This window comes from Thermomyces dupontii (assembly GCF_041956625.1).
Source record: "Thermomyces dupontii strain NRRL 2155 unplaced genomic scaffold VTN31scaffold_9, whole genome shotgun sequence".
NCBI lineage: Eukaryota > Fungi > Ascomycota > Eurotiomycetes > Eurotiales > Trichocomaceae > Thermomyces > Thermomyces dupontii.
In genome coordinates, this window is record NW_027192315.1 from 24,319 (window position 1) to 50,701 (window position 26,383).

A 26,383-nucleotide genomic window follows, 5' to 3' on the forward strand; every position below is an offset into this window, starting at 1 on the left:
TTGTTTTGTTTCTTGTAGTTGCTGTTGGAGTTGTTGGTGTTCTTTTCTTTGAGTGCCAGCAGCATTGCCATTGATGTATATTTTTCGTTTCATTGTTTGCAAAAGCAATACATCTCATCTGGGAAGTCAGAAAATGAACGGTGCACACCACTGTCGTAAAAACTTATACCTGTTTTGGTTTAGCCATCTTATATGCATAATGCCAAGAAATCGTCCAAGATACTCTGTACTTTCCAGATCTGATCGAATAGAAATTACGTAACCAAGGGCGGTGTGCATTCCGAAAGGTCGGTGTGCATTTTGAGTGCAGCCACCTATTTTTGCACAGAATCTCCCGATTTCTGAGAAGAAATCTGCGTAAAAAAGTTAACAATTCAGCGGAGCGAATTCGTTCACCATGGTGAGCAAAAGAGCAAAAGCGGAACATCACGGGGCTGCTGAGGAATCGGGGCCAGAACGGGACGGACGCGTCGATGCACCACCACCACCAGCAGTGACTGGCTCGGCGGCGGCGGCGGTCACCGCCGAAAAGCGCGAGACAGCTCCAGCAGCTCCAACTCCAGCTCAGAATTCAGGGGGTGCTGGACAGTTTCGGCAGCAAAAGCAGCAACAACAACAACAACAACAACAACAATCTTCCGCGATAAAACAAGAACAACCGCAGCAACAGCAATCCCAGTCGACAAGCACGAATCATGCCAATACCGACCCGAGCAACAACAATGACAACAATGATGCACCTCTCTCCCCACCGCCCGAACGCGTCTTTTCTTCCCGTGCTGAAGCGATTGAATACGCAAAAACATGGGCGCGCAACCACCGTTACGGCGTCGTGATCCGTCGCAGCACAAGACATAAAGGCAAAGGGCAGCGGAGCACGGTTTACATGAACTGCGACCGGGGAGGGGTGCCGCGGCGGAGCAACACCTCCACCAACAACAACATCAACAATAACAACACCGCCGATACTAATAACAACAATGACAATAATGCTAGTAATCATAGAGGAAAGGATGACTCTGGGTCTGGGTCTGGTTCGGGTTCAGCCCCACCGGCGAAGAGACAGCGACGGACGAGGAAGATTGGATGTCCGTTTCTGTTGCTGATTAGGACGAAGACGGGGACGGATTGGGTGGTGTCTGTGCCAGAGGCGAGGCATAATCACGAGGCGAATACGGTGATCAATCCGGCGGGGTCTTCTTCTCCCTTGGGAGGGAGCGGTTCGGCGAAGGATGCGGGCAAGTGACAGACCCAACTTCTTCTGGGCGAAGTGATGTTCATGGCTGTCAATCACGGTGTCATCGACCTAATTTGGGGGTTCGAAAGGAGGAAAATTTGAGATGAAAAAGCGCAATGCGTCCTTTCGAGGCAGTTCCGAATCCCCCCTGACGAGAGCGAGAGATGGATCTTTGGATCTTGTCTTGTTCCGATTCCTTTCCTCTTTCAGGATGACAGACGTGCTGGTTCGTTCCTGTTGGGGACGCTTCTCTTCTGGACGTGTATCGTTACTCGGTATCGTTACAATGGCTTGTCCGGAGGATATCGCGCCGGATGTTTTGGCATCAACGGCCATCATCAGTCATTGGATGAGTGTGGAGGACGAGAATCGATGAACACGACGCCAGGGCCTTGGAAAAAGATGGTCGTGGTGCCGAAAGCCATTTTTACCATTCTTACACCAACAAAAGCCGCAAGGGTCCTGCGGGAATCATCACCTATATTAGATATCATTACGTATAGAATTGGTCGTCAATATGTACAGCTGAAGAAATTGTCGTCAAAGATCGTCATATCTCGTCATGTCTTGAGCTATTATCAGTATCTGATCGAGCCATCGCAAGTTCTCTCTTCCTCCTCTTCTCAATCTTGCGCATCGCCTCGCTGGTCAGTTTCTGGCGGAACATGCGACGCACCACCTCCTTTTTCCGGGTCATCCGGTCACCGATGGTGATGAGGACGCCGCCCGAGATGTTGCACGCCAGCGAGCAGCAGAGAATGACGGTGGTCAGCGCAAACGGCCGCACACGGTAGTCGATGCCCCACGTGCATGCGCCGAGAGCGATCTGGAAGATGGAGTGGAAATCGAGCAGCACGACGATGGCGACGAGCAGCCGCAGCGGGAAGGCGCGGTGCGTGGCCGTCTCGTGCGGCTTGTAAAAGGTATGCGACTTGGAGAACTTGCGCGCATGGTACTCGAGACGCTGCTGCTGGCGGGGCGTGAGGACGGAGAATTGCCCGGCATTCGGGTCGTTTGGGTCGATCTCCTTGCCACCGCGCTCCAGGTCGTCAGGGTCAGGGAGCCGCGAGGGGAGGTCGTTTTTGTCGCGTAGCTTGGGGAGCGTGCGTTTTTTGCGGATTCGCCATGTGAGGTGGTGATAGTGTGCGATGAAAATCATGTGGTATGTATCCCTGGCTCGGAATGGCGCGAGACCATCGCCCATGATGGCGAAGAGCGCCACGAGCACGTTGTCAATCACGTTAATTATGTACAGCTGTCGGCCGCCGACATTGATCCAGCCTGTCACGAGTTAGATTTGACACCAACGAAGAGGGTCGAGTCTCGAGTAATCACCAATCAAAAACAGAACCCATGCAAGACCAAAGATGGTAATCAAGAGGGCATATACAGTCACGAAGAATCCGAGCGCTACATTCTGTCAGTTTTGACGCACGCGTGCAAATAGTAGGGAGCCCTACGCTTCCGAACATACTGGCCAAATCCCTTCATCGCTCGCTTGAACTTGGACCGTCGCGAATGCAGCATGTGTCGTACATGATCATTCAACTCCTGGATCTCCTCCAACGTCCAGCCATCCAACGTGGCTCCGTCGGGCAGCACCGCATAACGGTCTTCGCCAAGCACCGAACTTAGCGAGTGCACCACGCGGACTTGCTGCATCGACGGCTCCCGAGTTAGATGCTCCGCCTCAGCCGTGTCACGCATGACCTTTTTGAGGCTCTCCTCGCTGCGTTCGCTGTCGGACTCTGCTTGACGAGGCGATAGAGTGTATGTTGGTGTCCTGTTCAGCAAATTGCCAAGGTCCGGCACGAACAAAGAATTTTGAACATTTGTGAGTGTGGAGAGCGTTGATACTTCGGGATCTGGAAGAATGGGTCAGTCGGGACTCTGCCCAAACATCGACATGGTGGACAAAACTCACCAACTACATCCAGCAAGTCAACAATGTGGGAATCATATTCATCCGATGCAAGACGCCGCTGCACTGGAGTCGACACACTGACGGTGGACGCCCGGTTGCGCCTACCGGTGCTAACGCTGTCCAGCAGTTGACGTCTGATTGAAGATCGCAACGTCGGTTCTTTTGGCTCTCCTTCCTGATCTCTGGGCAACGAAGGTACCATCGACATTCTGCGCTCGGCTGATGGGAAATCAATTGACGGCCGTAACCGCGATGGCGACTCCTCTGACACCGGCGACATCGGATGCTTGGAGTCACGGCTCGTGATTCGTGTCAGCATGATCGCCGGCGGCGCCGAAAACCGGCCGCGTCGCGGCTCTGAACTGCTGCGGCGCCGCGTTGATGGCCCTTGGTCCTCCTCTGTGATGCTGGTTGGCCGCGCGGAGGATCCTTCTTGTGGCCGATCGCCCGACGGCTGTGGGGTTGGGCTAGATATACGCGTGGACTGCAGGGTCACGGAGGACCCGGATGGGAGCCGCCGCAGACGGATACTCGGCTCCCGTCGCGGGTGCCGTTGAGCAAGCGGCGGCGGGGGCGATCGAGCGTCGGAATCTGGGGGGAGCGGGGAGAGATAGACGCTCGGCGGCCGCAGCACCTCGGCCCGGGCGTCCTCAGCGTCCCCAGCGTCCCCATCCCGGTCGATTTGATCCATAATGGACAGACGGGGACCCGGGATTTGAGGAATTGATAGCAGCGAAGTGGAATTGGACGCAATAAATCGAGCAGAAAAAAACAAAAAGCGTTCACTAATTATCGCTGTTCCAAGGGCCAGCTTCAATTAGTCAGCTCGAAATAATTAAGTAATTGATGGGCTTCCAGGAACAGTCCATGGCGATAAAGCTTCATAGTTGTTGTCATTGTCGCCGCCAATCATCGCTGCATGCGGAGCCGCTTGAGAAACTGAGTCCGGCCAGAGTTTCTGCTTTATGATGCCGTCAACAATGAATTTTGGCGTTTCCAGGTCCCTCCGCGGGTTGCCGTCCAGTTTCGGGCGAAGCTTTTTCTGTGCACGGCCGTTGCCACTCCTTGGCGATCTTTCATTAGCCAGCGGGCATTGGAGTGTTCTCCAATCTCTCCGCTCTGGCCACGGTCCGAGGCTCAGTGACGGGACTGGTCGGAGGGTCTCGAAAATGTGTGGATGGATGACTCAGCATTATCACGTGACTCAATGCAAAGTGACATCAGCATGGACAGCGCTGGCTCCTGAGAGGCCCGATTGCCGCTCCTATTCCTTGGATCGGGCGGAAAGAAACGGAGGATGGTTGGCTCAAACAAGATGGCATGCAATGTTGAGCAGTTGGCTTTCCAACTGCTTTTAGTAATTGGAGATCAATGAGCTGAACCTACTGATGGTAAGACCTTCAGATAATAACCTAGGAAGATCGGGAAGAATACCCGTAGGCTATGCCTACCCCTATTATGGAGACGTACTTGTGACTGTGCCTGATACAAAGCGTGTGAGGAAATCCATCCCGTGCCAGCAGCCCTCAGACGATCTTCACAGAGCCGAATCGCCCTGGGACGAATATTGTGTCGTCATTCATCGCAACAACCGCCATACACCATAGTTCATGCCCAAACGAGCTTGGCGTGCAGTCCGTTTAGCTCAAGAGACACTAGTCCAGAATAGCAAAATGCGATCCTCAGGCATCAAAAGCCTGGCTCGTTTACTGTAGTTCTTTGCCCGGCAAACAATGCATGTCCAGCAAAATATAACTGTATACAGGATGTAGACTAGCCGCTGTGTGCCCCAAGATGGCAGCCTGAAACCCGTCGGGAAGGCGCTGTTGCCAACAGGTCCTTCCTTCGGTCATGTTCGACAAGAGACCCAGTCCTGCCTGATCAGGAATAGTTCCACTCTGGGTCCGCAGCTTCCTCTTCTGCTCATTCTCCCTCCTTCCTATTTCTGCCACACGATGAACACTGCAGGGCCAGCAACGTCAAGATTCTCTCCTCTGCAACTCCCTCCTTCGCTCTCTCGAGAGGACTAACCAGGGCACTTTGCCTCCCCTGTGCTCCGTCTTTCCCCCCTCCTGCAAGACAAGCTCCTGTCAAGCTCCATCATCCTCAGGCAGCGTCGAACTCGCAGGAGTCGGTGACCGACACGCAAGCCCGTTTTCCTTCACAACTACTGTCCCGATCCCATCGTAAGCGATCCGTACAATCTTAGCTCCAACAATGTCGACTGCCGCGGACAATCTTGCCGACAACCTCGCTTCCACTTCCCTGAACGACAAGCCCGCCGAGGAGCCTAAGCCCGCGGAGGAGGCTGCTGCCGACACCGCCGCTCCCGACGCGGCTGCCGCCAGCTCCGAAGAGGGTCGCCGCTTGTACATTGGCAACCTCGCGTACGCGACCACTGAGGGGGAGCTCCGGCAATTCTTCAAGGATTACACAGTGTAAGTCGCATGTTGCACGATGTTGCCCGTCTTTGGGGTCTGCCTTGTCGGGCATTTCTTTGTCTTCAAATGCCCCCGATCATGGCGACCCTGCTCAACAGGATGCGACCTCATTATGGATGTTACGACGAGGATGCTAATCATGCGCCGCGCCCGACAGTGAGAATGTCTCCATTCCAGTAAATCCCCGTACCAGCCGTCCGGTTGGTTACGCATTCGTGGACCTGGCCACTGCGCACGAAGCACAGAAGGCCGTCCAGGAGCTTTCTGGAAAGGAAATTCTCGACCGCAAGGTCTCGGTTCAGCCGGCCCGCAAGCCGGAGTCGGCCGAGGCGACGGAGAGAGGCGCCAACGGCCGCCCGCGAGGGTTCGGTCGCCGTGGTGGCCGCTTTGGCCGGGGCGGTCGTTTTGGGCGAGGCGGCCGCTTCGGTCGTGGTGGTCGTTTCGGTCGTGGTGGCCGCTTTGGTCGTGGAGGCCGTCCCCGTCCTGCACCTGTATGTCTCTTCTCTGCCAATCACTTCAGCTCTGCAGAAAGTCTGACGAACATTTTCAGCAGGTCAATGGCACAACCGATAACACCACCCTTCCGGGTGAGGCTGCGCCCTTGGCGGAGAGGACCAACGGGAGCCGGCCGCCCTTCAGGGGCCGGCGCCGCTTTGCTCGTCCTCGCAAGCCGCGCGGTCCGCCGGCAGACGGCATTCCGTCAAAGACGAAGGTCATGGTGGCCAATCTTCCTTACGATTTGAGCGAGGAGAAGGTTTGTGGCAGATCCTCAAGTTGACATTGAGTCGTACGCATGCTAAGACTGACCTCCGCAGCTCAAGGAACTCTTCAAGGATTATGAGCCCGTGGTTGCCAAAATCGCTCTACGTCCCATCCCTCGCTTCCTGATTAGGAAGCTGCAGGCTCGTAACGAGCCGCGCAAGGGTCGTGGTTTCGGTTTTGTCACTCTGGCTTCCGAGGAGCTTCAGGAGAAGGCTGTCCAAGAAATGAACGGTAAGGTGATTGAAGGGCGGGAGATTGCCGTCAAGGTTGCAATCGACAGTCCCGGCAAGGAGGACATCGTGCCAGGGGAGAAGTCGGGTGAGAAGAAATCGGGCGAGGCAGGCCAGTCGGCCGAGCCGGCTGCAGCTGAAACGTCGCAGGAGAACACGGCACCGGCGTCTTCCTGAAGTCGGGACGGGATATGAAGGGCAGAATGTCATGAGAGGAATGCGGCATGTTTATGCTGGGCAAAAACTTCGCATATATCTTTCTTGACATGTGTTAGTGTGATGGATGCCATCATGTACCAGGCCTTGCGGTGCATGGCCTGAGTTTCAGTTGCTTTTCGACGAAGTTGGAATGGTTCGAGTAGAACAATTCCACTTAATTTCTTTGCCTATTTGCTGCTTCGTTCTTGTATCATAGTTAACAGCTACAGTACTATGATGAATCCTTGCCTACAATACGGGGGGATGGACGAGGAGCTCCTTGTCGGCATGCCTGCATGTCATGATCTCAAGTCGTCCGAAAATGGTATAGTCTACTGGGAGGCATTGGATTAACTGTCTTTGGTTAGTCGGGTCTGAAACGGGCCCCCAATGACGGGAAGTGGCCCAAGTGGGTATCACAGCCAGGAAGAATGGAGGAAGTAATTTACTCGTACGGTATGGTTACCGTAAGTTACGGCAGATCCAGATCCTCAGTCCAGGACGCCTAGTACACGAACAGACCGTCGAACTTGCAAAGGACATGGCCGAGATTCTGGACGAGAGCTTGTACCGGTGATCAGTATTTGTCGTTATTCTACATAGCGCCTGAAGCTGTTTTGTTAGTCCTTACAGCACCCGTCGCTACCACCACCATGTCGAGGATGTGGGAGGTCGATCCGGAGACGAGGGCCAAAGTACGCCAATATGCCGTGGCAGCTCGCGATCGAAGCCGGGAAAATGGACCAGTCTGACGAGTTTCGAATAGCTTCTTCAGATCTCCAAGACCAATGGCAATGATCGGTGTTGCGACTGTGGTGCGCCATCGCCGCAATGGGTGGGTGTTTCACCAAAAGAGCTGTCTACCTGGGGTCTCTCTTTTGACTGACGACGTTTCTCTCTCCCGATGTGGGAGAAACAAATGAGAGAGTGTATAGGCATCACCTAAATTTGGAACCTTCATCTGCCTCAATTGCGCCGGGATCCATCGCGGTCTAGGCGTGCATGTCTCCTTTGTCCGCTCCATCACCATGGACGCGTTCAAGGCGTCCGAGATTCAGCGCATGGAGCATGGCGGCAACGATAGCTGGAAACGCTTTTACGACGAGCACCCCATTACCATCTCCGAGGGGCGCACATTTGAGGATTCGACAATCAAGGAACGCTACGACTGCGAGGTGGGCGAGGAGTACAAGGAGCGATTAACGGCGAAAGTAGAAGGGGTGGAATACGTCCCAAGCCAGAGGACAAAGACAAAGAAGCCGCAGGTCGGTCGATCATTATCCTCGTCTTCCGCCGGGACGTCATCGGACGGGGGAAGTCGAACCGCACAAACGCAAAAGGAACGTAACGAGGAATTTTTTGCGCGGCTGGGTAGCGAGAATGCAGCGCGGCCAGACAATATCCCGCCATCACAAGGCGGAAAGTACACTGGGTTCGGTGGCGGACTGCCCGCCACGTCGAGCGCTTCGCGCCAGCAAGAAGGGTCAATGCCGGGGCTGGATGAGTTCCAGAAGGATCCCGTGGCGGCTCTGACCAAGGGATTTGGGTGGTTTGCGTCGGCAGTGGGGAAGAGTGCGAAGACGGTGAATGATACGTATATTCAACCGACTGCGAAATCAGTATGGAGTACCTCCCCGACAGGGTTTCTTCGTTGATGAAGATGGTAAATCTGACTAGGTTCGTTGCAGTTAGCGGAATCCGATCTCGCAGCCCAAGCGCGCATCCACGCCGCTCAAATCGGTCAGAACATCCAGACCGGCGCCCGCGGGGCTGCCGAACAATTCACGCGGTTCGTCGAGGGTCCCTCCGAGACTGGCCCGCGATCGACACGGCGAGACTTTGAGCCCGAACGCAAGAATTTCTGGGATGAATTCTCCAACATCGCGAGTCAAAATAATCACCGGTCAAAGCGATCCTCTGGTGCCATCGGCACGACTGCGATGAGGAGTACGCCGCCGCCCGTCACGACGTCTGTAGGATCGCGATCTACCCCGGCGCCGTCGGGGTCGGGGTCAACAACAAAGGAGCAAGAAAAGGATGAGTGGGATGATTGGTAGAAGCATACACCGTGGAAAAGTTATTCGTCGAAGAATATATACCCAGTGCACTGACCCGGATCACGAATTTATTCTATATATGATCAATCTTCGGTATCAGTTGGGTCAAGCATACCATCAGTTTAGACTAATAGTACATGACTATAGAAATACATCTAATATTACAGCTCCAAAATCATGCTTAGAATGTATTCATCTCCGCCAGAACCGCTCGCTGTCTCTGCGGAGACATCCTCTCGAACCGATCAATGTTCATGACGAACGTGCCTCGTCCCGCAGTCAAGCTCCGCAAATGTTTGAGATAGCCCACCATTTCTTTGAGCGGGACCTTGGCGGTGATGGTACGTGGGGGATTGTTCGTCGCTGTCCCGGCGGTTGGGGTGCCGGAACTCGGTGTTTCGAAGGGATCCGGCGGCGCGTAGATCTTGGACACATCCACCGCTGGAGCGTTGTCTTCTTTGACAAATGATGATGTTGATGATGGAGTATTCTCATCGAGGGAGACAACATGACCGCCACGTGCGGAGGAAATGTCGTGCACGACAGCGCCCAAACTCGCTTCGTCGACGGTGATCACGACGTTCATGACGGGCTCCATGAGGGCGGTCCCCTCGGAGCGAGGGGAGGAGACAAGGTTGTGCAGAGCCGCCTGAGTGGCGAGCCGCGCCGCAGCCGACAAAGCCGACGGGTTGGTCTCCGCGCCAAAAATGTGCTGCGTGGCGTCGAGGGTCAGCGTCACGCGCGTGCTGTGCATCGCGAACGAGAACCCGGGCCCGCGCGATAGCGCAGCCAGACAGCCGTTGTACAGTGCCGTGCGGACCGTCGCCAGGTCCAGGTGTGCCGGCAGCGACGGCGCGGATTCGTGACCGTGTCGGTCCCGCTTGATTTCGAGGCCCGGCGCGCGGATCACGATCTGGTTGCCGTCGTGAGTGGCGACAAAGATGGTGTCATCGGAGAATTCTGGGGTTGCTGCTGCTTCATCGAAAGGCTCCACCATCGCCGTGCAGCTAGCTTTGCCCTTGCGCCCGGCAATCTCCTTGTCAAAGGTTTTCGTCACGGGGTTGGACGCGCTGAGCGGGCATTCCCGGTACCCGATTTCGATGCGGCCCATGCTGGCCTTGGCCTTGAGGTCGTTGACGAGCCGGTCTCGCGCAATCTCGAGGTGTAGCTCCCCCATGCCGCTCAGCAGCGTTTGGCCCGAGTCCTCGTCCACGGTGACGTGGAGGCTCGGGTCTTCGCGCAGCAGCAAGGACACCGCATCCATCATCGGCTTCTCCTCGCTGAGGCTGTGTGGCTCCAGGCTCGCGAAGAACACCGGAGGCGGCACATCGATCGGCCGCAGCTGCAGCGTGCCCAGCGGCTCCGGAGGCGTCTGCCGGTTACCTGTGTACGAGATGAGCGTGTCGCCTGTGCGTGCGTGCTTCAGGCCCGTGACCACCCCGATGTGGCCTGCCGGAAGCGAGTCAACCTCGATAGCCTCGTTGGCGTACATCCTGAACAGCCGCGGAGCACGCTCCGACACATGCAGGTTTGTGTTGTAGAGCAGGCTGTTCTTTTGAAGGGTCCCCGAGTAAACGCGAACGTAGACCAGGACACCGCGGCGCGCGTCGCTAACGACTTTGAAGGCTAATGCGCAGCTCTGCAGGCTTGAAAGGGCGTCCCGGGCATCAGGGCCAGATCCTTTCTTCTTTTGCTTCGTGGGTTTGTTGGATACTGTCCTGTGGTCTTGCTCCACGGTCAATTCCCCACGTAGCAGGCTACGAAGGCCGCCCGTCATGTTGCCAATCCGGACTTCCGGGTCGGCTGTTTCTGTGGGACTGGGAAGCAGATTGTTGACCGCGTCCAGCAGTGGCTGCACACCAATGTTGCGAAAGCTCGCCCCGGCAAAGACTGGCACGATATTGACGTTGGGGTCAAGCAAGCACTTGCGAAGACTCTGGAGAATATCACGAGAAGACACAGCCAAGTGATCTTCGTCGCATTGCAGGAATTTTTCAACCATGTCTTCGTCATGCTCGCTCAACAGCTCCACCAGCGCCGTTCGCGCACGCTCGAGTTCGTTGGCCAACCGAGCATCTTGCGACTCCAACGTAGGGAGGTCAACCATCTGAACAACTTTTCCATCACCTTCCTCTTCCCAGAGCAACCCTCGCAGCGCTACCACGTCGGCAACGCCTTTGAATCGTCCCGTGCCTCCTTCGAACCACGGAATCTGGCACACCGCGGGCCAGACGCGCAGCTTTAAGCCCACTTCGCGGACGGTCCGTCCAAATGCGGCACCGTCCCGGTCAAGCTTGTTTACATAGATGATTCTCGGGATCTGGTAGGTATCCGCTTGATGCCAGACCTTTTCCGTCTGGGCCTCCACACCAGCCACTCCGTCCAGGATACAGACGGCGCCATCCAATATGCGTAGTGACCGCAGCACTTCAAACGTAAAGTCCGCGTGTCCCGGTGTATCTATAAGATTAATGGTGTGTGGAACCATCGACCTAGGCAGTCCCTTGGCCTCCAGCTCGTCTAGTCGAAGACTCTCGGCCGCCCCCGCTCCTTGGGGCGGCCAGTGAAAGGTGATGGCGGCGGATTGAATAGTAATTCCTCGTGCCCTTTCCGCCGGGAGAAAATCTGTAACTGTAGATCCCTCATCTACCTCACCAATGCGCCGTGTAAACCCACTGTAGTAGAGCATCCGCTCTGTCGTGGTGGTCTTGCCGGCATCAATATGGGCGATGATGCCGATATTGCGCGTCGTATCCAGGTCCGTATTCTGCCATCTTAACGCCGTCGATGACAGATTCCTCCGCGCCGTCAGCTTTGCCAATGAATTGGTTCCATTCTTCCAGCCATATGAACGTAGCAATAGTACCCTAGCCAGGCCTGGGACCGAGCAGCGCAGCACTGGTCTACCCAAGTGACATGCTGCGACCATGGTCGATCGCGATCCAGCGCTGACCCTCAAATCACATCAGCAACGCCTTTTCAACGTCGAATAGACGGACCAAAAATGAAGCTCTTGGAGCTCGACGAATTTGAGCTCGATGCGACCGTCCGGAATTGGCCAATCAGAAATCGGCATTAGGTAGGCCTAGTGCCCCGATCGATGTCCGCGTCTTCGGTCACGGGCCTCTCCGCTTTGCCAATTGAGAGACGTTCGTCTCGCAGTCCGGACACGACCATAGCGTCTGCCTTTGTCTTCCTTGCACAAAATATCTATAGCGCGGGGACCGCTGAGGAATTCCTCTCGTGTTAGCCTAGCCCGCCGAAACTGCAATCAGATCCCGCTTGTGACAAAACAACCGGCTTGAAGGCAACAACACATGGACTACTCAGCAATATCTCACGACCCAGCTGACCCAGCGGCGCCGTCGCCTTGGGGCTCTGCGCACCCGGAGCAGCCAGTGTTTGCTGCTGCCCACCAGTCACCGTATCCGGACCACGATCAAGCCTCGCGCCCGGCGTCGAGTTCCGCCGAACAGGAGCCTACTACCCCAGCTTCCCCTGGCTTGTCCGAGAGAGTGCAGAATACACACCTGGGAGACGAGCAGCGCACGGAGCAGTCGCCTCCGACGCAACAAGCGCAGGCCGCTCAGCCGCAGAAGTCGCAGACCCCTGCTCGATACCAGACCGGGGCGCGGCAAAACGCGAACAAGCCGCCTGCCCCAACATATCGGCTCCAGGCCAAAGTCACCGGCTTGGAACGGACGGGCAAGAAAGACCCGATCATACGATTCGATGTCTACGTATGAGCTTGCTGGAAACCGCGGAAGTTGTCACCGCGCTAACTTCAGTTAGACGAATATCCCCAAATTTCGCACTACGCAGTACCGAGATGTCCGCCGCACTCACTCCGAGTTCTGTAAACTTGCCGAACATTTGATTTCATCGAACCCAGAAGCTCTCGTGCCTGCAGTCCCGCCGCCTCTGACGCCCGCCGGGGCAGGGACTGACGAGGATGAGATCCGCGTCAAGGCGTCGATGCAGCGGTGGCTCAACTACGTGTTTGGGAATGAGGTCCTTGTTCACGATGATGAAATAGTTCTTTTCGTCGAGAGCGACTTTGGCTATAGTCCTGTCGTCAAGATGAAGCAGCCGGCGACGGGGGTTCGCCGCAAGGTTCTCAAACAGTTTGCACCTCCCCCGGATGACACTCCGGAGCTGCAGAACGCTCGACCTGTTGTAAAGATGTTCTATCTCGGCTCCATGGATTCTAGTCAGAAAGTGGACAAGGTGGTGAAGGCTCGGAGAGGTAAGGAGTTTGATGCAGCTAAGTTGAACTCTGCTGACAGATTCAGCGCTTGGTTTGGCGGAGTCCGATTTGGGAATCAAGTTGGGACACATGCATGTGCAGGAGACACACTCTGGGTTGTCGAATGCCTACCGAAAGCTCGGCAAAGTGATTCAGACAATGGGCGACTATCATGCCGCCCAGGCCACTGCAGAGGCCACGACGCTCGGTGATCCGTTAGAATACCATTCCTCTGACGCTTACATCGTCAAGGAGACCTTGACGAATCGCCACATTCTCCTTCGAGAACTCCATCAAGCTCAACAGACGCGAAGCAGCAGACGCGCTGCAGCGGACCGGCTGCGGGCCAGCTCGTCCGTGCGCCCAGATAGAGTAGACGAAGCAATCAGCGCTCTGGACGATGCGATCAAGCACGAAGAGTATCTCACCAACAAGACACGGCGGGTGACAGAGAATCTTCTCGTTGAAACCCGCCGATGGTTTGACCGGACATCGCAGGACGTTTTGGCCAGCCTCCGCGACTACACCTTGCGGCAGATTGAGGCTGAGCGGCGCATGTTGGCACTGCTGGAAAGTGTGCGCCCTGACATCCGGGCCATCGACGGCTCTGGTGGCCTCAGCCGTCTCGGCCGCGAAGCGCATCCCACAGTCCGGCGCAACCTGACGTCTAGTCAGGGCCCCAAGGGGGACGCCTGGAGCGGAGTTCCTCGCCGCAGCGACAGCCTGAGCCGCAGCATCAGCAGCAGTACCTTCCTCTCACCGACGATTGCGGACGATGACGACGTCAACGGTGACGGATCATTCGGGCGCCCTCGCACCCTGAGCGGATCTCTTGTCGACGAAGATGATTACGACCGGCTCGATGCGAAGAACGCGGCAAGCCGGCTGGCACAGAGCACGTTCTAGTCACTTTTATTCCTTCCACGTGTATAGTCTACTGTTCATGGGCTCAAGCTAACGTTTGTGATGTTATTTTGTTTGTATCTACTAGATGTCACAATCAGGGGTTTGATTCCTGGTAAATGATTGATCATCGCATTGACACTCGCAACAATGATACAAAAGTCAACAACTGGCAACTTTTTCTCTTTAACATCGGCTGTGGTGGCCTCTCACTCCTGGCTTCCAGACTTGTGCTACCCCTTTTGCGCATAGGATGACTCCTTGTCCTTGCCCACCTGCAACATCCCGTCAGAACGAAAATTGTTTTTGACCTCCGGCAGCTCTTGCTTCATGGCATAGGAGGACTCCTTGTTGCCACCGACCTGGAGCATCTCATCGGAGTGGAAATGGCCGTTGTGCTCGTCGGAAGGCTTGCTGGTCAACAGCTTCTTGCCGGTCTTCATCGAGTCCTCCTTCATCGCGTAGGAAGACTCCTTGTTGTCACCGACCTGGAGCATCTCATCGGAGTGGAAATGGTTCTTGATCTCCGGTGGCTCCTGCTTCATGGCGTAGGAGGATTCCCTGTTGTTGCCGACTTGGAGCATGTCGTCGGCCTCAAATAGGACGTGTTTTGTGTCATACGATGATTCGCCTTTGGAGCCAACCTGGAGCATCTCATCCGGTTCGAAGTCTGCTCATGGTTCAGGTACTAGGTCATGGAATTGGGAAAAGGGGGGGGGGGGGGGGGGGGAGGGGTTGGGCCAGTCTAGGACGTACGGTTTGTTGGACGCGATGCAGCTAAGCCAAGAGAGATGGCTAGCAGCATGAGGGTTGAGAGCTTCATGTTTCTGCCGTTGCCTTCTGTATCAGAGACACTTGATGCCTGTGGATTTTCTCGCAGTGATCCCCAAGTCGGCCTCGAAGATTGACTCGCGGAAATATATATATTCTTTCGTTCCAGAGGTTCATCCTCTGTCACCGTCACATGCTCTTTACTCTGTGATACGCGAAGGATGAGGATAAACGCAATCGAGCATTCTAGCCAGGCTCCTTGCCTCGCCTCTGTCTGCAAGGCACGGCTTCAGTGCTCTTCGTGTCACCCCGGACTGAAGGATACCTGCATCGCCGGAAAGAACTTGTAGCGGGCTGACTCCAAACTCTCCTTGACTTGGTATTGTGAGACATTTTTTTTTCTCATGTGAGTGCCAAGATGCGGATGTGTCGAACCCGAATGAAAGGAGTTCTGGATGATGCGGTTAGTACAAGACGGAGCGAGTTGCGGATAGCAAGATCGACTTGGGGACCCTCGATCCCCAAAGTGCGATGGTTACACGTCGCGGTCATACCTTGTCGCCATAGAGCAAGGCGTCGGATCGACCTGAAGACTTCCCCGATGAGGGTACATGTAACCGTAGATCATTAAAGCCTCAAGTCACGGTTATGCTGAAAAATGTGCTGGAACAGAGTTTATAGTCCTCACGACGGAGACAAGGAGAGCAATGTTCGTTCGCTTGAACCTGGATTTCTGCGATGAAGGCATCGAACACACCGTACGAGAGACTGGTACCCTCGCCTCGCTTTTCGGAGGCGTCGTCCTCCACGGTCAGCGAGAGACTTTTATCTGAGAACGGCGACACACATCAATCTAGCGCGGGTAAACTGCGCTGGATGTGGAGGTGGCACTGGGGCTTTCATGCCCTAACCACCATCGCCATCGTCGCTCTAACGGTCAATCTTTGGATTGTCAATTCCAAAAAGATGCTCACCCGTGAAGAATGTTGGGATCGTTTCCACATGCCCTGTACGTTTCTGTCACCTTTCGCCCAGAGTACCACGATTAGGGCTAACACGAAGCCTAAGCTCCCATCGACGCGGCTCTCCGCGGGATTCCACCTATCAAGACTCGCTTCAACGGCTCCCTCTGGCATCGAACTCCCTTCAAGGGCCCGCCCACGCCACAGGTCGAAGCCGCCTGGCAGGACGCAATGGCGTACGGCATGATTGCCGTGTCGGCGGCAGATCTCCATCGGGCTGAGAGATTCGAGGATCTCGCCACGGCGGCGCAGTTCCCTCCTGGGGTACTTGACCTCCAAGTGTCCACGAACCGACAAGAGGACGAAAATCAGGATAGGGAAGAAGAGGACAAGTATATCGCCGTAGCAATGGGTACCCACCAGCTTCACTGCCTCCACTTCATCTGGCAGGACCATTACGCAAGATACTTCCCAAACACGACCCTGCGCAAGCAAAAAGAAGTCCCCGAGCTGTACGAGTTGCACTACGAGCACTGCATCGATGTCATCCGGCAGACTATCATGTGTGATTTCGATACGACGCTGCTGTCGTACGACTGGGTCGCGGACCATCATGTTCCAACCCCGAATACCAACGTTATGCACAAGTGTATTGATTGGGATGCGCTGCAGGCGTGGTTGAGGGAAAGAGCTGTACCAATGCCAGAGGGGTTTGTCTGGGGAAAGCCTCAGGGGCAGCAAAGTTTGGATTACAATCCTTGAAGCTGGAGTTAGCGCTGGCAATGATTTAGACTATCCTGTCAATCATTGGTTCAGATAGTAGTACCTACTGTTCTATTCTACTGTCTGTTACAAGAACATCTCGGTCATGCACATCTTGATCCAGAGCCCTGCACCACAGGCATCGCAAACGGCTCATAGTATTTGTTCAACATCAACAAGATATTGTTCATGCGCCCACCCCATGTCTACGCTGGTCTACTTCTCCCGCAACTGCTGACAAAACGGGCTGCGCGCACGCAACTTCTCCCCCCATCGCAAAAACGCAAGTGGAATCGGAACCATCAAACAGCACAATCCGCCAAGCAACGTACAGGCCCATGCCGCCCCGAGATTCTGGTACAGCGGATACGTACACAAGGGAATCATCACGCTGGCAAAAACATTTCGAATGATCACGCTCGAGGCCATCACGGAGGCACTGTAGATGCCGTAGGCGTCCGTCAGATAGTTGTTCAGCGCAAGAAAGGTCAAATCGATGCCAATGCCCAGCGGCACGCCAGACAAGGCGGGCACGATCCAGTGCACCTGGGGGTTGGCCGACCAGCCGAGCCAGAACTCTGAGATGGCGAAGAGCGGGCCGCCGATGCAGGCCAGCGGCAGGCGTCGACACTCTTCTTTACGTGCCCACGCGTGACCCTGGTTCTCGGCGCGAGTGTGGTATTTTTCCCATGCGAGGAAAATGAAGACGGCAAGCACAGCTCCGACGGCAGTTCCCATGAACATGAGAGATGAGACTCCCGGCGTCAGATTGTACGTATCTTGGAATACCAGTGGATACAGACCAAAGTACAGGAAGAAGATGATGTACTGGTAGAGGATGAACAGGTCTGTGAAGAAGACTAGCGGCTCAAATAGCAGGCCGATCGGTCGAAGAAGGAGCATCAGAAGATTTTTGGACCTTATAAATTTCTTCTCCTGCAGGCTTGGCTGTTCACTTTTGATGACGGGAGGATACGTCTCTGTTCCCAATCAGCACGAACTATAGTACTACTACCTAGACTTGAAGATGCGGCATACCTGGCATGAACAACAGCAGAGGCCAATTGGTTGCCGCGAGGATCAAGGCAATCCAGAACTGCCACTGCCACCGGTTCGTCGAGGTAAAGCCAGAAATGATGGGCCCGACGAGCGGACCAACATTACTGGTCAGCCCTAGAACCGTCACAGCGCGTCCCCTCGGTCGCAGATCAGGGTAAATGTCAGAAAACAGGCCATTTGATACTGTCTGCGGCGCCGCGGCACCGCAGCCCTGCAGAAAACGAAAAAGCAAAAGCGCCGGCCAGTTGGGAGCCAGCGCACAGCCCAGGGTAAATGCGGTGTAGACGCCAAAGGCGGCCAGAAACACGGGACGTCGGCCATACGACTCGGACAGCGGCGCAAAGATCGGCCCGATTATGTAGCCGATCAGGAACACAACCACAGGCAGCGGTTTCTGATATTCCGACGTGACATGGAACGCGCGGTTCAGGGAATCCCCGGCGCCACTCGGCAGAGACGAGCCGAGGGTGGTGTTGAAGTTCATGAAGATGATGGTAGCTGCAATGACGGCTTTTCTACCCTGCGATTATCACAGTTAGGGCGCAAACTGGGAATGAAAGCACGTGGAAGACATGGGCATGGACTGACAGGACTCCATCGGCTGGAGAAATCCGCAGGGATTTGTTCCACTGCCGGCATGATCTGCCCGGCTCCTGCAGACTCAATCTCGAAATCTGCTGCCATTTCGAGATCCTGGCCTTTAATTAACCGCATGACAGTTAGTTCGTCAATGATGGTCAAGTTGGATGTTACAGACCTCTCACAATCGTCAAATCAATGTTGCTCTGTGTGATGCACTGGGAGAGATGAACGGAACAAGAGGAACCCAGCAGTTAACTGTGTTCATGGTTGTGTGCATGACTGGGATCCTAGGACAACAATACCATGACGATTAGATAATCGATCCGTTCGTATGCCGTGACGCCCAGATTGATCGTCTATCTCATCGTGCGATTCTGCTATCGAAGCATCTTGCCGAGTGTTCTAGCCAGGAGCAAAGAAGAGACTGCCAGGGATCGGTCCATTGTTGACCATTTGTGGTGTCTAGGACTCAGAAGACAGGGTCAGAGCTGGAGTACATACAGGGATCAGTGTGAGTACCGCCGCAATGCAGTTTTCTTACTCGGGCCCATTAGAGAGAAGCCGCCGCGCACTGCTACGTAAGTGTAACATCGTAGCATTTCTCTGCAGTTTAAAAAACTATACATAGCTTATGACATGGCAGATGGCTTATTGTACGCCATCATGAGAAACAAGAGCGTAAGTCATACCGGGAAGCATTGAAAGTCCTCGCTATCTACTTATTCCTTGCTCTTCGCGTCGACTCTCTCCGACTCTACCGTAATGTCATGTCGGACCTGCACTGTGCCCTCTTCTGGCTCGTGTAACTCCGACTTACTACCCGCGGGGCTCACCCGCACCCCGTAGAGACGGTCTTCCTCCAGCTCAATGTATGGGTCCCGCTGCTGCTTGAGCTTGTGGCGAGCCCGGGCTGCTGCAACCGCTTCGGCGGACGCTTGTAGCAGACTTGTTGTCGGTCGCTTAGCTAGAGATCTCTTGCGTGCTCGCTTGTTCAGAAGTACGCCCAGTTCCGGGAAGCAAAAGACCAGATTGCCGCTGGTCAACTCAGCGGCCCTTTTATCTCCGTCAAAAGAATTCATTTTTTTTTTTCTTCCCCGAAAGCCAGGAGGAGAGACCTACCCCCATAAGAGGATTTCTGGTTGATTCCATGTAGTATCCGGGTTGCCGCTTCTTTTCAGTCGAACCACAAAACCAACGGTGCTGAAAATAGGGGCACTGCTGTTGTTAATTGCGTGGTGCTCGGTCTTTGGGCTCACGGGTCGAAGGAACGTACCATAAGCCAAATGTAAAGACCAACACAACCAAAAACTTTTTGAGTCTTGTCAGGTGCAAATTCCACACTGCATGAACAGGAAGTAGCAGAATCAAGAAGTCAGTGATGGTGTTGAATAACCCGCTCGTGTTGAGCAATCGAGAGATGTCGACGCAGTGACCAGGAATCTTCGGGTTCACGATCTTGGCTCGGGGAGTGCACTCGAATATCTTGACGAAGGATGTAATGCTGTAGAAGCCGATGCAGATGACGATCAGAAACACACACAAGCTGTCGAACAGGCTCCACCGGACGGGCGAGAACACGCGGCGATACAGCCATAAAATGGCCAACTTTGTTAGGCAGATGGTCACCCCGTACTCGATCGACGACACGTTGAACCACTGTTCGCGCAACATTTGTCAGAACAACACTCTCCTCGTCAGTCCCAATGGATCAGCTCCCGTTCCTCCAATCTCAATCTGGAGCCTGAATCTTGCACTCTGAAGGGAATACCAGACATATGAAGCCTGTTGAGCCTGTGCCTCTGTTATATCCCAAGCATGCTGACCCCCATGGTGCGACATCGTCGCTCCCATAATCCCGCAGTATGCTGTCGTACCGGCCTTGAACCTCATTAGGGATCTCTCAATCACTCGAATCGTTCTATTCATACCCAGGCAGCGGAAGCGAGCCCTAATAGATTATTATGTAAGCATCTATGGACTTAGGGTTAGGGTTATAGAACATACAATCTTCGAGAATCCAAGTTCGCTTGATCATCAAGCGAACATAACATCGTGCGAAAAAGAAAAGGGAAGTCAATGGTACTGCAATGCCAATGGTTATTTTACTTTGGTAGGCCAGAGATGGTGGGTTGATCGGATTGGAGACGACTCCCGGCGGTGGCTCTAGGGCTGGTGTGAAGGTCGCCAGCGGGCCCTCTAGCGTCGACGAGTAAGACACGGCGGTAGTGTCCATTTCAACCACCCGATATCAATACAAAAGATATCTTGAAGGCGAGTTCAACACAAATTCTCTGGAGGACGCACCCGTGGTCTATTAGCGTCCACGGACGAAGGTCAGTCTTTCATCGCCGGAGCCCAACTCGTGTTCAGCAGAACCCATTGTGTTACGCTACGCTCGCGCTTTGCATCTGCTCTGTAGCGATCTGTCTTATTCGAGACGGGAAGATGGCCTGCACGACGGTTGAAGACCGCCGGAGGAGTCAATCACGCGCTCCCATCGCGGAGCTTTGGAATGCGACCTCTCTTGAAAAAAAAAAAAATAATAGGAGTTCTACCTTGGACTCGGCCGCTTATAATCCGGTGACAATCTCCATTCCACACCCCTCGATCAACTCTAACAGAGTTCTATGGGAAAAATCGGCATATACAGCCCGCCCATCTGAACAATCGCAGTCGAAACCCCGGACAGGGTAAGGTCGCAGAAATTTTTAGAAGTTGCAGTGCCTGATTGTATTGTGCTCTTGCTCGGCGAAAATAACCAGTGGCCACTTTTGTTGGTTGAGCCAGCTGTTGAGAATTCCGAACATTGTTTAGTGGCCGATGCCTTACTGAGCCGTCTCAAAATGGACGATCTGGGCTGAAAATAGTCTCCCTGTGTATTAGCGGCGCATTCACCTTTGCTCATTTCAGCTTCGTTAACCGGTGCTGCTGGTCCAGTTCAACAACTCGTTGAAAGTTGTAAAATATGTAGCTGTGTCCACCCAACTAAGTGGACGCCTAGATCTACAAGCTTAGTTTGATCCGACCTATTTTCATGTTAGCATGCGCAAGATGAAGGGATCCCATTTACTTTAGTTGTTCTTCTCTGTTGTGCCGTCGAATCAACGGCAACTAAAGTATGGTATAGGTAATGCACAATATGACCTTTGGAAACTTCAGAACTGAGATTCAGCCAATGAACTCACATAATCTACCTGCAAGGGAGATCACTGATAGTTACACATCGTCCCGTTCCCAAAATGCAGTGTAATTGCCAAGTCCATTGCCGTACCATTCCACGTCGAACAGGACTCTGAAATTTCTGTGCCCTGAATTTCCACAAATCTTTCTGTGGCCGGCGACTCGGCAAACGAGAATGCCGGCGACGGAGGCAGAGATGGCGAACCCTCGATGTTAAGGCCGAGGGATGCCCACGTGGCTTGGAGAAGTCATCTCTGGACGACGACCGACGAGCGGACTTCCACCACATCTTCGGATTCAGTATTTTCTACAAGGGAAGATGGTGTACAGCATCAACATGGAAAAATCAGGTACCTGAATATCCATCCTTCTATCATGCTGCGGCTCTGACAGTGAGACGGAACAGGCTGCAATGACCGTTGCACGGAGCCGGAGAGTCAAGTTCCCTCGCCGATTGACATACTAGGACTTGAAACCCCAACCTCAGTCAATGAGGCAAAGTTGCTACGCAGAATCGACTACCGGGTCCTCCCGATGCTGGGCGTCGTCTACTTTGTCACCTTTCTGGACCGGTCAGTCGTCGCACATTGCGAGAATCCAATTGTCTAATGCCGCAGTGTAGCGTCAACATTTCCAACGCTCTGACGATGGGCCTGCCAGAAGAGCTAGGGTTGTCGGGAGATCAGCCCAATATCGCATTGACAATTTTCTTCATTCCCTACATGCTTTTTGAGATCCCTTCCAATCTATGCATGAAACGGTTCAGTCCGCATCTCTGGCTGTCACTGTGTACGGTTTCCTTTGGTATTGTGATGCTAGGACAGGGCTTTGTGCACAATTTCGGTGGCCTGCTGGCCACGCGATTCTTTCTTGGAATGGCGGAGGCCGGAATTTTCCCAGGTAGCTTCTATTTGATCAGTTTTTGGTATCGTCGGGATGAGTCCTTGAAGCGATTTACCGCTTTCTGGTCATCGATTCTCCTCGCTGGGTCATTTGGTGGCCTTCTCGCGACGGCAATCTCAAATATGGACGGAATATGTGGGCTGAGAAGTTGGCGTTGGCTTTTTATTCTCGAGGGGATATTGACGATTGTCGTCGGCATTGTTGCGTTCTTTGCCCTCACAGACTTTCCTCGAGAGGCGAAATGGTTGTCGCCCGACGAGCGGGCATGGGTCATCGCCAGGACTCAGAACGACGAATCTTGCTCAGTGCCGATCTCACTGAATGATATAGTGACTTTCTTCAGGGACATCAAGGTCTATGTGGCCGCTGTCGTCTACTTCGGTAAGTCCGTCCAGGTCGCCGACTCTGGAGAAGGGGGATTGGGCTAAGCGCATGGCAGCCATGGTGATTCCGGTATATTCCTTCTCGTACTTTGCTCCCACCATCATCCAGCAGACTCTGGATTATTCCATTTTGCAGACACAACTCCACACAGTCCCGCCATTCGCGGCCGCTTTCGGGCTGTGTATTGTTACCGCATACTGGTCGGATCGAACGCAAATTCGGCTTCCGTACGTCTTAGCAGGCGAAGCCATTCTCCTCGTCGGACTCGCCCTGGTGCTAAATTTCCACGGAAAATCAAACTTTTCCATTCAATACGCCGGCATCTGTCTCATTGCCATGGGTTCCTTCGCCGCCAGCATCTGCATTGTTTGCTGGGTCCTGATGAACTTACGCGGTCACCTCCAACGTAGCCTGGGGAGTGGGTGGATCATTGGATTTGGGAATGCGGGAGGGATTGCTGCAACGTTTGCATTCATCAAAACCGATGCGCCCAAGTACGTCAAGGGATACTGGACGCTGATATCTATGAGCATTGTGTGCATTGTCGGGTCTGTTATCTATGCTGTTCTGGTGCACCGGGAACGAAAGGCGGCCAGAGCAAAGGTAGATAGAAGCAGGATGGAGTTGTCACTGTAGATAGACGGGCCAGTGAAAAGAAGGTGGATGTATGATAGACTTGAGCCACCACAGAACTATGGTTCGAACTGTAGAGGTGAAGAAAAACCAATTTTAGTGATACTCACAATGAAACTTCAGTGAAGGTACAGCGTTCTAGGGTGGAATGGAATTCTTTTCCTTTTGTTGGGTGAGCTTGTGGACGGATGGCCCGGATGGGTAGGCCTAGGCTAGTAAGTAGAGGTCGTCACTGGGTGAAAACAAAGGCTGTGCTGCTTACCCTTTCTGATGTGTCACCTGTGTACCTTCTCTCTCCTGCATCTCTCTCAGTCCTTCCTCCTATCGCTCTTCAAAGCATGCTGGCCCGGAGAGCTCTCTCAAGGGGTGCCTACCTCAACTTCTACTCGCGGTCTGCCCGATTGTCGCCGCCACTCTCTCTGCGAGGGATTAGAGCGACAACTGATTCATGCTTCTCAACCACCTCGTCGTTGCAGGCGAATCCTAAATTCAACGATACCATGGCTTCCAAACAAGAGCAGTGAGTCCTCTATCGTACTCGATCTTGCAAGTGACATCTTCTCAATAAAATCGCCAGGTATACTACTGCATTTGCTCTGTTTGAGGCTCTTTGGGAGGTAGGCTTCCCATTCTACCAGAGTATGATACGAATCTGATGATCAAGGCTGGTGTAAACACATGCTTTGTCAATGTGGGGTCTGACCATCCTTCGATCATTGAAGCAATTATCAAGGGCAAGCGTGAACGTCCAGGGCAATGGCCCAAGTTCGTGACTTGTCCCTCTGAAATGACGGCCATCTCGATGGCAGATGGCTATGCTCGGGTCACGGGAAGGCCACAGGCTGTAATTGTCCATGTCGATGTCGGCACCCAGGCCCTGGCTCACGGTGTCCACAATGCCAGTGTTGGTCGTGTTCCGGTATTCATCTTTGCGGGCCTCTGTCCTTACACGGAATCAGGGGAGCTCACCGGGTCCCGCACGGAGTACATGCACTGGCTGCAGGAACCGCACGACCAAAAAGCAATTGTCCGTCAATATTGTAGGTATGTTGGCGAGGTCCGGACAGGACTCAACGTCAAGCAAACCGTGGGGCGTGCCATTCAATTTGCTACCAGCGCACCGAAAGGCCCGGTCTATGTAGCGGCTGCAAGAGAGGCACTGGCCGAAAGGATTCAACCATACTCGCTGCCGCAGGACCAGTGGGTTTCTGTCGGACCCAGCGCGCTGCCAGAGAATGCAGTGCGAACCATCACTGCAGCGCTGGTGCAAGCTGAGCGGCCGCTGGTCATCACGGGGTATTCAGGCCGAGACCGGCGGACCCCAGATCTCCTGGTTCAGCTTGCAGATCGAATCCCTGGTCTTCGCGTTCATGATACTGGCGGTAGTGACATGTGCTTCCCGTTTAATCACCCGGCTTCGCTCGGTTTTAGGCTGGCCTACGATGACTGTACTCGCGATGCAGACGTGGTGTTGGTCTTGGACTGCGACGTGCCGTGGATCCCATCGCGAAATCCACCACGCAAGGATGCCAAGTTCTACCACGTCGACGTTGATCCCTTGAACCAACAGATCCCGGTGTCATTCTTCCCGGCTCACGGCCGCTGGAAAGCTGATTCTTTCGTTGCTCTACAACAGGTTCTTCGACATCTCGATCAGGAATTCTCTACAACCCTCCAGGATCCCAAGTATGCTGCTAGAAAAGAAGACTTGAAAGTGCAGCACCAGGAGCACCTGGACAAATTGGCACTTCTTCCCCGTCTAGGAGAGTCGGATTCCCTGGATGCCCACAATGTCGGTAGCCTGTTGAAGGATTGCTTACCACATAACACGACTTTTGTCGTGGAAGCCGTCACCTGCGCGCAGTCGATTGCCGATCAACTCCAGCCGGCTCGTCCTGGCGCATGGATCAATTGCGGTGCCACTGGGATTGGTTGGAGCAACGGAGCTGCGCTTGGTGTGAGGATGGCGCTCGACGAAGAACAGAAACCCGGTTTGGTGTGTCAAGTTGTCGGTGACGGAAGCTTTATGTGTGCGTCTCCGTCTAGCGCGATCTGGGTTGCATCCAAGTATCAGATCCCGATTTTGACAGTGGTCCTGAATAATGGCGGTATGTGCGGTGCCAGTCAAGGCTGAGCAGGAACTATACTTACGTCCCTAGGATGGAACGCGCCTCGTAACTCGACTGAGCTGGTGTATCCTGATGGGCTCAACAAGAATGCCGCCGATGATGAGCTCAATATTTCGTTCGAGCCGTCGCCGAATTATGCGAAGCTAGCCGAGGCTGCGAGTGGCCGGCCCGGTTGGCTGCGAGGATCGCAGGCTAAGACGGTGGCCGAGTTTCGTGAACAACTGCTGGAAGCAACGAAGATAGTGGTGCGGGATAGAAGAGCCGCTTTGGTAGAGGCCTTGATGGACAAGTGAATCAGTTGTTCTCGCTGGTGTAGGGCGAATGGTCAGAGGTGAGAGAAGTGGCGGTGTCTTCATTTGGAGAACTGCCGATCTTTCTATCTCCGCCATGCTCAGCTTTGCCTATCTCCATGTAAGTTCGGCCAAACTGCTGTTAAAAACTGTCTTAGTTACGCGTCTCATTCCGACTTCCATTTGTAGCACTCCGGTAGGCTTGGAAGGAATTCCAACTCTGGCACACATGGCCACATGCGCAAATGTTGCCGATTTTAGGAACTTTTAGGGCATCGGCAATCGTATAGATAGTGCAGTTGGCATGGGCTTGTTTTTGCTTGACCCTCTTTTCGATATGGGAAAATGATCGACGACTTGCAGGTGTTTCTTGCCTGGGGAAGGTGTTTTGTTCGTGTTGGTGTTGGTTGGCCAAGTGAAGCGTATCAGGTCTGTAACAAATTTCACACTCTTTTAGAATTTGTGGGAGACCTTCTTAATCCCAAGATTTTATTGGGCCCATTTGCAACAAAATTACGACATTATGTTCGTTCTTGGTATTCAGCGATCCATCGACGATCAGGACACGAGTACGAGCCACCGAGCTGAACACAAAAAGACCAAGTATACTCCGTACAGTACTCGTCCGCCATAGGCCATGATTCAGAATTCAGATATAGATAGAACTCATTGCCAACAGACGTAGTATCACTGTTGCACACGTAAGGAGTAGTACTATTCATCGAGCAAA

At 53.9% G+C, this 26,383-nt stretch overlaps 12 protein-coding genes across 12 annotated transcripts; 7 read left to right on the top strand and 5 right to left on the bottom strand.

Annotated features, from left to right (window-relative positions):
• Positions 1-397: 397 nt before the first annotated feature.
• On the top strand, positions 398-1,246 carry VTN31DRAFT_7202 (uncharacterized protein; the record flags this gene model as incomplete). The annotated part of the gene is made up of 1 exon (XM_069407898.1): positions 398-1,246. One exon carries the CDS (start codon positions 398-400, stop codon positions 1,244-1,246), a length of 849 nt encoding a protein of 282 aa, XP_069257700.1.
• A 541-nt stretch (positions 1,247-1,787) lies between these two features.
• VTN31DRAFT_7203 (uncharacterized protein) lies at positions 1,788-3,852 on the bottom strand (the record flags this gene model as incomplete). Its single annotated transcript, XM_069407899.1, has 4 exons — positions 1,788-2,518; positions 2,573-2,647; positions 2,698-3,102; positions 3,162-3,852. 4 exons carry the CDS (start codon positions 3,850-3,852, stop codon positions 1,788-1,790), a joined length of 1,902 nt encoding a protein of 633 aa, XP_069257701.1.
• A 1,526-nt stretch (positions 3,853-5,378) lies between these two features.
• On the top strand, positions 5,379-6,771 carry VTN31DRAFT_7204 (uncharacterized protein; the record flags this gene model as incomplete). Its single annotated transcript, XM_069407900.1, has 4 exons — positions 5,379-5,599; positions 5,760-6,093; positions 6,153-6,356; positions 6,418-6,771. 4 exons carry the CDS (start codon positions 5,379-5,381, stop codon positions 6,769-6,771), a joined length of 1,113 nt encoding a protein of 370 aa, XP_069257702.1.
• A 674-nt stretch (positions 6,772-7,445) lies between these two features.
• On the top strand, positions 7,446-8,849 carry VTN31DRAFT_7205 (uncharacterized protein; the record flags this gene model as incomplete). The annotated part of the gene is made up of 4 exons (XM_069407901.1): positions 7,446-7,487; positions 7,559-7,627; positions 7,728-8,411; positions 8,481-8,849. The coding sequence occupies 4 exons, from the start codon at positions 7,446-7,448 to the stop codon at positions 8,847-8,849; spliced, it is 1,164 nt and encodes a 387-aa protein (XP_069257703.1).
• Positions 8,850-9,030: 181 nt separating this feature from the next.
• VTN31DRAFT_7206 (uncharacterized protein) lies at positions 9,031-11,778 on the bottom strand (the record flags this gene model as incomplete). The annotated part of the gene is made up of 1 exon (XM_069407902.1): positions 9,031-11,778. The coding sequence occupies one exon, from the start codon at positions 11,776-11,778 to the stop codon at positions 9,031-9,033; it is 2,748 nt and encodes a 915-aa protein (XP_069257704.1).
• Positions 11,779-12,166: 388 nt separating this feature from the next.
• Positions 12,167-14,001, top strand: VTN31DRAFT_7207 (uncharacterized protein; the record flags this gene model as incomplete). The annotated part of the gene is made up of 3 exons (XM_069407903.1): positions 12,167-12,589; positions 12,642-13,095; positions 13,142-14,001. The coding sequence occupies 3 exons, from the start codon at positions 12,167-12,169 to the stop codon at positions 13,999-14,001; spliced, it is 1,737 nt and encodes a 578-aa protein (XP_069257705.1).
• Positions 14,002-14,231: 230 nt separating this feature from the next.
• VTN31DRAFT_7208 (uncharacterized protein) lies at positions 14,232-14,821 on the bottom strand (the record flags this gene model as incomplete). Its single annotated transcript, XM_069407904.1, has 2 exons — positions 14,232-14,668; positions 14,755-14,821. The coding sequence occupies 2 exons, from the start codon at positions 14,819-14,821 to the stop codon at positions 14,232-14,234; spliced, it is 504 nt and encodes a 167-aa protein (XP_069257706.1).
• Positions 14,822-15,962: 1,141 nt separating this feature from the next.
• On the top strand, positions 15,963-16,493 carry VTN31DRAFT_7209 (uncharacterized protein; the record flags this gene model as incomplete). Its single annotated transcript, XM_069407905.1, has 1 exon — positions 15,963-16,493. The coding sequence occupies one exon, from the start codon at positions 15,963-15,965 to the stop codon at positions 16,491-16,493; it is 531 nt and encodes a 176-aa protein (XP_069257707.1).
• A 216-nt stretch (positions 16,494-16,709) lies between these two features.
• Positions 16,710-18,236, bottom strand: VTN31DRAFT_7210 (uncharacterized protein; the record flags this gene model as incomplete). The annotated part of the gene is made up of 3 exons (XM_069407907.1): positions 16,710-17,473; positions 17,532-18,072; positions 18,141-18,236. The coding sequence occupies 3 exons, from the start codon at positions 18,234-18,236 to the stop codon at positions 16,710-16,712; spliced, it is 1,401 nt and encodes a 466-aa protein (XP_069257708.1).
• Positions 18,237-18,853: 617 nt separating this feature from the next.
• On the bottom strand, positions 18,854-20,367 carry VTN31DRAFT_7211 (uncharacterized protein; the record flags this gene model as incomplete). The annotated part of the gene is made up of 5 exons (XM_069407908.1): positions 18,854-19,187; positions 19,254-19,349; positions 19,408-19,790; positions 19,903-20,012; positions 20,139-20,367. 5 exons carry the CDS (start codon positions 20,365-20,367, stop codon positions 18,854-18,856), a joined length of 1,152 nt encoding a protein of 383 aa, XP_069257709.1.
• Positions 20,368-21,540: 1,173 nt separating this feature from the next.
• Positions 21,541-23,237, top strand: VTN31DRAFT_7212 (uncharacterized protein; the record flags this gene model as incomplete). The annotated part of the gene is made up of 4 exons (XM_069407909.1): positions 21,541-21,664; positions 21,721-21,886; positions 21,937-22,598; positions 22,657-23,237. The coding sequence occupies 4 exons, from the start codon at positions 21,541-21,543 to the stop codon at positions 23,235-23,237; spliced, it is 1,533 nt and encodes a 510-aa protein (XP_069257710.1).
• Positions 23,238-23,734: 497 nt separating this feature from the next.
• VTN31DRAFT_7213 (uncharacterized protein) lies at positions 23,735-25,656 on the top strand (the record flags this gene model as incomplete). Its single annotated transcript, XM_069407910.1, has 4 exons — positions 23,735-23,754; positions 23,812-23,851; positions 23,899-25,342; positions 25,394-25,656. The coding sequence occupies 4 exons, from the start codon at positions 23,735-23,737 to the stop codon at positions 25,654-25,656; spliced, it is 1,767 nt and encodes a 588-aa protein (XP_069257711.1).
• Positions 25,657-26,383: the final 727 nt, after the last annotated feature.